The sequence below is a fragment of the Vicia villosa genome, unplaced genomic scaffold (assembly GCF_029867415.1).
Source record: "Vicia villosa cultivar HV-30 ecotype Madison, WI unplaced genomic scaffold, Vvil1.0 ctg.000893F_1_1, whole genome shotgun sequence".
NCBI classification, from domain to species: domain Eukaryota; kingdom Viridiplantae; phylum Streptophyta; class Magnoliopsida; order Fabales; family Fabaceae; genus Vicia; species Vicia villosa.
In genome coordinates this window covers 84,289-97,188 of record NW_026705402.1, presented here as the reverse complement: position 1 = coordinate 97,188, position 12,900 = coordinate 84,289, and the positions used below count along the sequence as shown (strand labels likewise).

At 33.9% G+C, this 12,900-nt stretch overlaps 1 protein-coding gene across 1 annotated transcript; it reads right to left on the bottom strand.

The window, feature by feature from the left end:
- Positions 1–277: 277 nt before the first annotated feature.
- On the bottom strand, positions 278–8,723 carry LOC131632006 (transcription initiation factor IIF subunit alpha-like). The gene is made up of 9 exons (XM_058902770.1): positions 8,362–8,723; positions 8,119–8,277; positions 7,360–7,505; positions 6,877–7,241; positions 5,942–6,057; positions 3,473–3,610; positions 3,047–3,256; positions 1,260–1,475; positions 278–634 (listed from the first exon to the last, which is right to left on the bottom strand). Exons 1-9 carry the CDS (start codon positions 8,530–8,532, stop codon positions 542–544), a joined length of 1,614 nt encoding a protein of 537 aa, XP_058758753.1. The 5' UTR covers positions 8,533–8,723; the 3' UTR covers positions 278–541.
- Between the last annotated feature and the right edge of the window lie 4,177 nt (positions 8,724–12,900).

Genomic DNA, 12,900 nt, shown 5'->3' with positions numbered 1-12,900 from the left:
CATTCTTGCCTCTTGGTGTTAAATTATGTTTAATATCATCCCAAGGCACGTTTTAATTGTCCCTTATTTCAGTATATGGATGAACTACTAGCCATGAACTAAAAATCATACTATTGGTAACTCCCTCCATTATGCTTATGTTTAACCAAAAATAATCTGCATCAATATTTTCTTAATGTTACTTTTTTTTTAATTCCATCCACCAATTAATATTATATACAACACTTATTTGACATTATAACTTTATATTGTTAATAGTAAAAAGTACACCAATAAATGGTCACACCAGCTAGAAATATATTGTTCCCCCTTTTTTAGGAAATTAAATGAAGTACGAGTTATTTATGCATAGGCAAACAAAAGTCGTACACTTAATGGTCATCAACTTACTAAAATCAATACCAAACTCTTCATGGCATCTTGAAGATGATGCACAAACTATGAAGCTATCTGACATTAACTTGTGTAAGCTGTCAGATGGTGTATTAGCAAATACTTTCTTTTTAATGATGCACCTTCGAACACAGTCGATCACTACTAGTTAATTCTTTCTTAGGATAACATAACTGGCTCCATTTGTAGATTTCTGTATCTTAGAGATTCTCTTCAGGATTTCGGCAAACGCTTTCTTATCCTACACATAGAAAACAAGCACACAATGCAATGTAAGGCGCGGTAGGGGTAAGATATTTACACCTTCAAAAATTTTGAATAAGCAAAAAAGTTAAACTAGCGAGACTCTAGTCAAGATTCTAACCAAATTAAGATTAAATCCAACCGGATAACATGAAAAAGAGCAAGTAAATCACTATGCCAAGAAATACAAAGAGAATACAAAGCTAAGCCGGAAAGGGGGAACAAGTCTCAAATCAGCTAGCATGTGGGAGGAAGTGCTTTTCCTCTTTTATTTAAATGCTGCCACTTTTGATCATGAGCAAATCAATTTTATACGTGAGCTTTTTACTTTGCACAAACTTAACAGTAAGTTCCAGTAAAATCAAATCACTACCACTCAGTTGGCTTGTTTACCACCTAATGGATTTATATCAGGTCATAGTCTGGAATAAAATTTCTAACTTTTAGATGATCATGATTCAGAAAACTAGACCAGTTCACTGGTTTTGATTGCTTCATTCTGGTTAAACCAGGAATTGGTTTTTCTTTTTCTCGGAGAGAGGAGGGAGCAAGAAAAGGCAGGATTGGACTATTTAAGCAAACATATTCAGTTTAGACAAGGATAAAGCAAAATTAGAGCTTACCTCTGAACATCTTAACCTCGCCTTAAATTTACCCACGAGCTCCTGTGTGGTTAATGGAGCCCTTTGCATTAGAACAGCTGTAATTTCTTCCGCTGTTACAGGTCCAGTAGCTGCATTAGAAGACCCAGTGTTTGATGACGGTGGTGGTGTAGCTCTTGGAGGTGCGCTAGTTTTAGCTGTAGATCCATTTAGATCTTTTTCAGATGGTTTTTGTTCCTGATTCAATAAAATCATGAAGAATTTCAATAACAGCAATAGGAAAACTCTCAAAATAAAATTCTTTGTAAAAAAAAAAAAAGAGAACAAAAAAAATCTGCTGTTAATCGAATTTTTCAAAATTATTTTAGAGATGAGAAAAAATCTATTTGGTAATCTAATGTTTAAAAATTGTTTTAGAGATGAGAAGATCAAAAAATAAATTTGCTAATCTAATTTTTTAAATATATTTGATTATATTAAATAATAAAAATAAAAAATATTTTTATTATAACTAATAATTAAATATACCAGTGCTTATAATTCAGTCACTAACTAAATAAAATTTTGATTATAGAGTAGAGTTATGGAAAATTTTGTGTCTGATCTGATCAAAAGTGATCATTTTGTATTAACCGTAAATCAATATTATTTTCCTTAAGACTTCTATGGCAATTATAGTTAGGGTCTTGCTAACCAGTGCCCTCAGACAAGGCATTAAATACGCAGATTACCGAGATAAATTTACTATTTTGGAATGCTTAACCATTGCCCTGAGGGCACTGGTTAGCATTTCCCTGTTATTATCATAATGAAAAATGAAGAAAAACACCACACTCAATTACATTACTTGTTTACTTTAAGTTTCATATTAACCCATTTCACTGACAACACACATTTTGACTGATGTCTGTTTATACTTTTTAAAACTGTGATAGAAACTAGTTAGAGCACTATATAATATTGGAAGAAGAAAAGAAAAAATTGATACCAATATATTATAGCATATCAATATCCATAATATAAACATCAAACCAAACCAACACAAGTATCCAGGAAAAAAAACCACCAATAATCGAAGGTTTTAGAATGGTAATTGGTTCAACTAGATGTTATGGTGTTCCCACATTCTATCTCTAATATGATTCCTACTCATTGTCATTTCAATTGCACCATCATCAAAATGACTTTGTTAAGTTATCTTCATTAACTTATATGCTAGAAGCTTCATTATCCTCTCAAGTTCTAGAGGATCCATTTCTAATATGTTAATGTTGCTAACTATTTATGATATCTTTATATTATTTAAGAGACATATAGTGTTGAAATTTTATTGATTTTTTTATGGAAATTAAATTTAGATTAGGGAGGGCACACCCCATGCAAGGTCAGAGAGAACTGTCAACGACATAGAAGATTTACAATAGAGTTAATGTATAATCTACTAATTTCAGAATTTTAGACTAGAACTCAAGTTACAGTTGGTGTGAGTGAAAAGTCTAAGCATCTACACAAGCTGCAATTGGTTTAAATTTTATTGAAATTTTAATGAGAACATTTTAGTGTCACATACATTGAGAGTCCTTTAAATTATTTATTTGTATCAAGTTAGTCTTTTAAGTTTTTTTTAAACAAATTAGTCATTTTAATTCGTTAACGTTTACGTCAATAGCATTTTGAACACATTATGTTCCAAAAAATCTAATGTGTCTTTTATTTGCACTAACATTAATGAAAAGGTAAAGCAAAGCAACAAATATACCAGAAGGAGCCCTCATAATCACTTTATCCAACAAAAAGCAACAACTTACATTTTCTGTCTTTACTTTCTTAGGTGGTACATTATTAGATGGCTTTGTTTCTTCATTTGCTTTTCTTTTCCCCTTTGAAGACTTTGAAGTAGGTGTTCCGCGAGCAGATCCTGTTGCTGTAGGTTTCGAAGGACTGTTGTCAACAGGTTCTTCCTTAGGTTCCTTTTGCTTTGTAGCAGTAGCAGGAGGAACACTGCCCTCGTCATCCATCTAGACAAATAAATTTGATCAGCTGATTAATAAAAGATGAAGTCTAGTTCAGACCATAGGCTTTACAAAATGCCAATAAAATTGGTTCCTCGATGTAGAAGTTACAGAAAATGCAAAAGCTAGTGGAACAAAGAACAATGAACAAATATAATACAACGATAATAAGTTAAAGAAAAGGCAGGAATGAAAAGAGAAAGAAGGGAAAAAAATCTATACATCGTCGTCGTCATCATCGTCATCGTCTGCTTCAGAGTCACTCAGACCACCACTTCGCCCAAGTAACTTCTTCAGCTCTTTCCCAGATTTACTCAGACCACCTCCTTCTTCATTGTCTTCATCCTCATCCTCTTCATCCTGCAATTATGATTAAAAGAATAACTTAACAAGGAAAGCTAGAACCAACAACAACAACAACAACAAATAAACCAAATATAGAATGGTTCCATCAACTCCAAGTTATATTATATATGTATAAGTTCCTAATAATATAAACATCAAGGATGCATGTCATCAGTCTCGGGTTAGGATCCTAAGACTGGATCTAGCTCACATACAAACAGGAATAACTGAGGAGTCTGCTCCTATCTAGCAAGAGAATGTATTTTATAGATGAAAAAAAGGGAAATTTAAGAAGAAAAAGAGCTGAGCTTGAGAAATGGAGATTGGAGACTTCTTAGGTCAAGGCATAATATTAATAACCAACAAATAAAAATTACACAATGCCTAGTCTATATCCACAATGAATAAAAGCATTTTATTTGTCAGAACAGTTTAACAAAACCATTCTTTCTCCGATAAGTACTTGTTCAGAATACATTTTCTCTCCTTAACTTTTCCCCTCTATTTGCAGCTTTGAGTTGAGCAAACAAAAATAGACCTGTAGGCTTGAATTTGTATTCTGGTAACACATCAATATAGGCTCCTTTAACAGATGCCTACTCCTCAAGGTAGAAATTAAGAGACCTCCCTAGAAGGGTACTTTCAACCTGCTAAATAGCTTATACAGGTTTACACTTCCATGAAAAACCACCAAGTCACAGTCCTTTCCTGATAAATAATGTTTCCAAATGCCCTGGAATGGATTGCTTCAGGCATTCCAGGAATAGCCTCGTCTAGCCAATGTTGTATAACTCGGAACCTATCTTAGTATTGGTGGTCGGTGAAAGAAGTCAAAGAACGTAACTTGAAGGATCCTAATAGGTATTGTAAGTTTTCTACTAGATTGATTGGGTTTCGCCCAATGTTTCTAGCCAGTCTACAAGTCAAGATCATAGTAAGAAGCGACTCGAGTGAGGGTGAGAATAGTTGGTTAGTGTTAAGAGTCCCACATCGGACAATATGAGCCGATTTTGTAGGGATGAGTTAGGCCCAACCCAAATTGAGTTTTATTTCAATATTTGATAAAAAAATCATTTTCAACAATATGCACTACCCATGTTGATTATCCCACTATTTGAAAACTATATTTGCAATGCAAAAGATCAACATTTGGGTTATTTATACATTTGCTTAATTTTAGTACAATCATATTAAATCTACAAGCTATTGATAAATGTAAACAAACAAGATGTATCTATTTCCAAGTAAAGCATGTGCATTTTTCTTGCAAGTAAAGCATGTTCTATCCCCCAAGCTTACCCAAATTGCTAGGTGGTGGTCAATAGGAGCCTTAAACAAGGTTGTCAAACTCAAAAGTCTACATTAACTCACAATATATGTATGTAAACTCAACTTTACAAGTTTATTCAATACAAAAAGTGTTAAAAACATCTATGATTGTATCTAAACACAATTTACCTGTGGGCGTTGTAAAAAGTGAAATCAAAATTTGATTAATGAAGAAGAACTAAATTGTGGTAGGGGTGGATATAACTAATATGAAAAATGAAGATGAAGTAGAAGGAAGAAGAAAATGGGGTAAGAAAAAAAGAAGAAAATGGAGATAAAAAAAAAGGTAGCTTGCAAGTGAAATTATAAAGAGGGGTGAACATGGGCATTGTATTCCTTTTTTGAAAAATGGCGCAACCAAGCATCTTAGTACTCGTTGGTTAAGTGAGAAGCCAAATTAACTTGGATTTAAGTTCCTCCAATATGGAATATTTTGTATTGTGAAGAAAAACAAACCCCTTATTCAAGTTGGGGGGCTATACTTCCATTTACCTTTCCCCTTTCCCTTTACCCAAAGCTCTCCCCTCCAAACTCACAAACAGAGCCTTGGGATTGTGCGAGACCATAGCTATGAATATCCTCTAAGGAAACTAACCATGTCAAGGAATAACAATGAAACCAATAAATAGTAAAATACAAAAAGTAATCAATATAATTAACCAGATCTATTAAATCCATCCTACTTCATTGAATCGCAATTTTCAAGAAGATGACAACAAAGCCATGTCATTGCCATGTACTGCAAAGAGAGACCATTTACCTCCAAATCTTTCTCAATGGTTTGGCCTATAGTTTCCTTTGTCTCTCTTTACCTCTAACTATTAAATCATATTTTATCTAGTCGACCCTCCTTATGAAGGATAAAAGTTCATAAATAAATATTTCTATAAATAAATCGATTCCTAATAAATATCCCATTATAGAATTAGCTATGAGCCTATGACACAGAAATGGTTATATATGACTGACATTTCACAACAGCTCACAAGTATAAAAATTTGCGGAATGGAAACTAACCTGCTTGATTTCAGGAGGAGCAGGAACTTCGGGAGCCAAATCCTCCCTTTCCTCGGGATCATTACCAACAGCTTCATCATCGTCCGTGAAAATCTCTTCATGCTCCCAATCATCACCTGTAACAGGTGTACAAGTACAAATATACTCAAAGAAAGAATAAGCACGAACTCATCAAAGTGATTTGAAAGTTTTCAAACCATATCAAGCTAAGTTTCTCTCTATAAGCTAACTAGTTGTGCTATAAAATCTGCACATTGTACTTATATGCCATAACTGACGGGTTATCAGTATTGCTACTTTATCCAATAATTTATGAATTGGATCTGAAGTTCAAATCTGGGAATAATTCATGCAGCAATGTTTCATAAATCCATGGTTACATGGTTAGACTGCACGATGGGCTTACGTCTAAGGAAACGTTACACAGAAAAATACACACAGCTGCTATAAGTCTATAACATGCCATTTAAAGCTTTCTTGACACAAGACAGCCAAGTCTTACGAGACTATATAACTAACAGATTAGAAGTTTGACGTGTCAGCCAACTTTAAAACAAGATGTTTTTAGAAGTTTACAAAATTTATATTATTGACAGAAAAGTCATACTATGAAGAAAAAAATATTTTACATATTGATGATGGATCTGCACTATAAATAATTTTTTATAAATTTGAAACTTTCATCTAATCTCGCGTGCAGGGCAAATTTTCTTTCCACCATTGACAAGCTTTATGACTTATATCATACCAGTAAAGATGGACATTGCAATTCATGACATAATGCATACCGTAAAATGATCGTTTCCTCTCTTCTCCAATATTTTATGATAGGTTATCACTACATAAAGCTAACCAAAAGTAAAATCATAACTTTCAACGTGGATTCGTAAAAAATAAAAATATAAAATATAAAACAAAAAAGACAACATACTCACCCTTTTCAACATCATAATCATCCTCATCATGGTCCCCTCCCCTTGGACCTTCCTCGTCATCTTCGTCATAGGCAGGTTTTTTATTCAGCCCAAGTCTACTCTTCCTATCTACCTCCTCATCTTCATCTTCCTCTCCTTTATCAGAAGAGGGACCTTCATCATCATCATCACCAGTTTTTTTCCGGCCTCTCCCACCACCAGCATTGTTTTCCTTTTCATCTAATTTCGCATGTTCACCGAAAGCAGTAGGTGCTTTCATCATCCATCTTTGATATCCATCAGCAGTTTTTTTCCTATTTTTCATCTTCTCTTCTGCTTCCTCCAAAGTCAATTGCTTATATTGCGCAACCTTGTTAAAGTTGTACCTAAAAAAAAGCACGCCAAACTTCACATCTTCCAACTGTCTTTGACCAGTAAAAATCACAGAAAAGAAGAAAATAAAAGCAAAATTCTTTCGACAAACACAATCCTTAACAAGCATACCAGGATCCAGCAGGAATGGCAACAAACTCCTTCTTTTCCTTCATTAGCAGGTAATATGTAGCTGATTGTGAACCTTCGAGATGACCCTGAAACTGGGACTGGCCTGTTTCGTCCTCCAAGTGCCAAGGCCTGTTCTTGTACTTCTCCTATGTAATGCAACAAGAAATCACCCATGAACAAAAAAGAAGAAAAGAATACCTATTACAGCCCACAATCAATTACACACTTTCTTCATGACAAACACATAATCCTCTTTTTTCATGTCCATAACAATCATCAGCTAAACAACTCATTATTTAAATCAAAAACTACCATGTCATGGTGCCTTTAGTATTCTTCGTACTATTAATAAAATACAATTCGCATATCCAAATTGCATCACCCCACGCGGCAGTGTTGTCATAAAACATATATTTATATATAAAAAAATAAGAAACCCCCATACAAGCCTATTTTAGCACATTCTAGATGAACATAATAAAAGTATAAAACAAATACATCAAGTATTACATATTCACAACCTATATGAAGCGCGGACACCAAAACACGATTCCGTCACTGACACGTCGACATTGATAATAATTTGAAAATTGAATAAATTAAACGTAATCACAATTCACAAGTGTTGTTTACGACACGGACACGCCTTCTTTCCGAGATTTCGGTGCTAAGGAGTTTACAACTTCTCAATAATGCAATCCATCTAAAATATAATGCAATAAAGCCACAAAGTAAAAACGCAAGAACAGATTTCAATACCCGCAAAGAATCAGTCATTTGGCGAATCTTCAATGCCTCCTTCTTCAGAGACCACTTATTTTCAGCACTTTTCTTCTTCGAAAAATCAGGCAAGCCAGTCATAAACCTTCCGATGAAATAGTTTTTATCGTTGGCAGAACTCGCACGAACATTATATTCCTATAACAAAAATTCATCATGAAATTGCAATTCACATAACCTAACAGAAAAATGAATAGAAAAAGTCAATGAAAAAGATCGAACTCGAATCAAACGAGTGACGGTCGCGCCGCAATCGTAGCATTTGGAGCGATTTTCAGCCATGGTTTTGCCACAGGCGGCGCACAGAGTCATGTGCTTGCAATTGCTTCCGTAGAGACCTTCGGTTGTTCCGCATCTGCTACAGGATGATTTCAATTGCAGGTCCATCGTCATTGAAATTGCACCTTAACACGGAGAAGATGATTTATGATTCAATGAACGAAGGAATCGTATTTCTAGGGTTTCGTAATTTCGATTTCGGTTCAGAGGTTTTAGGGCTCCTTGATTGGATTCTGAGGACAAAACTTCGAAACAATTGTCGATTTTCTAATCCTCTTCCTTTCTTGCACAAATATCCTTCAACAGCAATAATTAAGTATTTATTGTGTAGGGTGTTGTGATGGATTAGGATTACAATTAAAATGTTTTTTTATGATAATTTTTTTTTAATATTCAATTAAGTTTTTAAAAAAATTTAAAATAGACCGAATTAAAATGGTTTTACACTCTCAAACATAATAATCAATCATGTAACCAAAGTAATTTTAAAATATAAATATGATTTGACGGAATACACGTCGATGATTGATGATTGATTCTTGATGTAAAATTATTACATTGACTATACATATCTTATTTTCTTATAAATGTTATGGTATTTAATTTAATTAAGATATCACATTTTTTCGAGTTCCATTGAAATTTCTCTCTATTTATTTATAAAAAAAAACAGTGAGGTTTAGATGGATTCTTCATTTGAATGAATATTTTGCATTGTCATTAAGGTCTACGAAAAAGAGGTTCAATAATAAGTGATGAAGAGAAAGTCTTACGAAATATGAGAACCCTTATCTCTGCCAAAGGCGTTAGATCACGCAAGAGCGGTTCTAACAGTTCATATTATGTAAAGACCAGATCGCGTCGTTTCAAGTATTCAATTCATTCTCATTTTCTTACCACTTTTCACTTAATAACTAACTTATGTGTTAGAGTGAACTTTGCATGTCCACCTTTTCTCCGTCGTACCAGAAGCTTTCTCTACCACTCAAAGACTTCATTTCACCACTCCATTATACATTTTTAGTTCCTGCACGAAACAATGTTGCCTTCTGTGAGAAATGAATCTTGATTCTCATTGTTTTTCAACGAAAACCTGTGATTTTCTTCTCTCAGATCGTTGATCTTCTTTCCTTAAATCATGTATCTTCTTCTCGCATATCACCAAGTTTTTCTCTAAGAACATTGAGAGAAAGCGAGAGAGGGAGAGAGAGAGAGAGAGAGAGAGAGAGAGAGAGAGAGAGAGAGAGAAAGAAAGCGAGCGACAGGGAGAGAGGGGAATAACAAAAAAAGAAAGAGTAAATTAGATAACTAATTCTTGAAGTCATGGTAACGTCGAAAGTTACCAAATCAGTTGTTCATAATCATGTCGTTGTTGCAACTGTTGAAGCTAACAAAGTTTCCCCTCTTCCTCCAATATAAGTGATCCAGTCCTTGTAATCTCATTGTATGTTCCTACGCAAGGAGATTATAGTCTCCTTGAATTGAGCGGGGGCCATTCCAAGCCTTATTATTCTTCCATCTTATGCAACACTATTGTCAAGGCTTACCTTCACAACAACCTCATTTATAACTCTTTATTCCTGAACACAAGATGCTCTACAACAGCAAGCCAACTTAAGCATGCAAGGAGTTGCTAACCTACTAAATAGTGTCTACAAATTGGTACAACAACAAACTCCCAAGCCGTATTTAATATTATACTATGTATTGAAGAGAACTTATAAAGCACTCCTTTTAAGAGCCAACACAACGCATAAGGCAACTTCACACAGAGACCACTTAATCATACCACAATCAGCTCTAGCAAATGCAATCTTACCATAATGAGTAATCTCAAAGTCGCAAAGTCGTAACCAGATCAGAAGACATCATATTCCCTCGCCCTAATCCAAAGGGAGAAGTGACAGTCACACTTCACTAGATATTTGTTAGCCCCATAATTCACAAACACACCACACCTAGAAATGGGAAAGATACGAAGAAGGTGAGTTAATCTCTTAGCAAAAAAGAAGCATGCTCTCTAGATGCATCCTGGATAGTAGGATCTCACGGTCCCTTGAGAAACCCCCAAAGCTCGACAATTAAGATGGCAATGGGGATCCTGATGAGCATGTCGACAACATATTGGATTACTACCACGTTCGAGGAGCTTTGAAGTGTAATCTCATTGTATTAACCCTCGTGGAAGCCGTCGTGACTTGGTTCAAAACCCTGACAGACAGAAATGTAGACTCATGGAATGAATATATCAATTACGAAGAAGAGCTCATAGTTGAAAAGAAAACCCAAGGAGCAAGAAACCTCGAATAATGTCAGGTTCTAGAAAAGGATAATAACAATCATAGAGATGACGGGATGCAAGGACCCCAATCTAGATTTTTCGCATACTTCATGTGATATTATAAGCCATGTCATTTTTAATATTATATTATTTATTTATAATTATCAATTATTATCATATTCCTCCATATTAACCCTTTGTCATTTAAAGTGATTTTCATACCTTGGTTAACAAGAGTAGGTTATATGATGAAGACAATGGTGCAGAGAAGGCTCACTATCAATGAACTAGATATATAAGAGACAAATTTACTATGCATAAGATTAGAGGTAAGCCATACTTTTCCCATTCCACAAGGCTTAGAGCTCGCGACCTATCAACAACAAAACCCTTTAATTGGAAGAGGAATGGCAGCAATCAAGGTAATGTACATGGCATATGAAATTCTAATAGTCAGGGGAATAGTCATTGGTATAGTAATAATAGAAGTTTATATTCAAGTTAAAGCATTATTAATAAGGGTGGTCATGTTATTCCCGTATAATATTCCAAGTGTGGGTGGTAAGGTCTTGTCTCATTAGAACGCAAGGATAATGTGGTTACTTATTTCAATTGTAATCAACAAGGCCATATCACCATCACATCCCCATAACCAATATTTTGATTAAGGCAAAAGCTTATTAAAGAAAAAATATCAAAGGAGAACAAATATGAAATCAAGAATGCATTAACTTATGGATATTTTAGAAGTAAAGGAAAATAATCTTGATGCTAAGGTACTCAATTACAATTTATTATGTATAAACGTTGGATGCTCTTAAAATAATACTCATATTCATATCTAAAGTTATAAAACTATCATGCATATAAAACTTTGAAGAAAAGCCATAAAAAGTTCAATTTTAAAAATTTGGTTTCACTTTTTAAGTCAGTTCGGTTGCACTTTTTAAGTCAGGTTTGGTTAACTGATTTAAGAAACTTGTTGTTGTTTGAAATTTGAAAAACTATTTGAAATTCGAATAACTATTTAAAATTTGTTTAATTGGTTTAAGAAGTCATGTACATAATGCAGAATTGTGTCATTTCATGAACCATTGTCATTCTAAATTTTTTCAAACCTTCATGAAAATGTCTCAAACTTTTGCATTAATTCATAGAGATGTCTTAGGATGTATTTAAGGCAAAAAATATTAGTTTTCAAAAAACATTTTTACTACAAAAATTCACATACAATTCAAACAATTTTCAAAGTGATTATACATCATAAAACATGAAGAATAACTCACAACCCTTTCTTTTTCCTATCAGACATGAAGAATAAATGTTTGCAAACTAACACAACTTTCCTTAATGAATTACATAGACTCCTATGGATCCTTACACCTAAATCTAAATTGTGATGATAATGCTCTAACTCTCCACAAAATTAGTGTGCCTTCTGAGAAGCCTTGTGCTCACTAAGTAGTCCACTCAATTACTCTATTTTTCTAGAGTTTTGCAACTGTTTCATTATTCATCTTATTAAATTTTGTTTTTTTAAGAAAACATATATTTTTCTTGCCTTACTGGAGAATTGTGTTAAGCCAAATTTTTTATTGAATTTCCACACTCCCTTATGTTAAAGGACACAATATTCACCGCGTCTTCTTGTTTTTCACCCATTATTATCTCCCCTTATTTATCTCTTGCTTCTATTACTCTGATTGCTTCTTCTTATACTTCCTTTATTTCTTCACATGATATTACTAAGTTAGTGATTATTTTCCATAAGTTCCTAACTACATCCTTTTTTAATGCGACCTAGAACCTCCTATTGCATTGCAATACATCAGAATCAATTGTTGGTTCACAATATAGAATTGAAGCTCTTGAATGTTAATATGTTGAATCTTTTAAAAATTGTGATAGTTTAGTGGTATTTAATTGTGGTACTATGCTTTGTGTTCCTTTTTCTTTTGGAGGGATGCGTACAGAAAAGTACGGTCTTTCCATGATTAAATGTGATTCTCTAAATTCTTGTGACCCAATTTTCTCTTTTACTTTGGTTCCACCTTGGTTTGGACCACTAACAATGTTTAATTCCATTCTTCGCGCTTCTTCCATTTTTCTTCTTTTCAAATCAGTTCCCATTTCTTGTTGGCCCAAATCATCATATTAGGCCTTTGACACCCTTTGACTCAGTTTCCTTTTGTTCTTACATG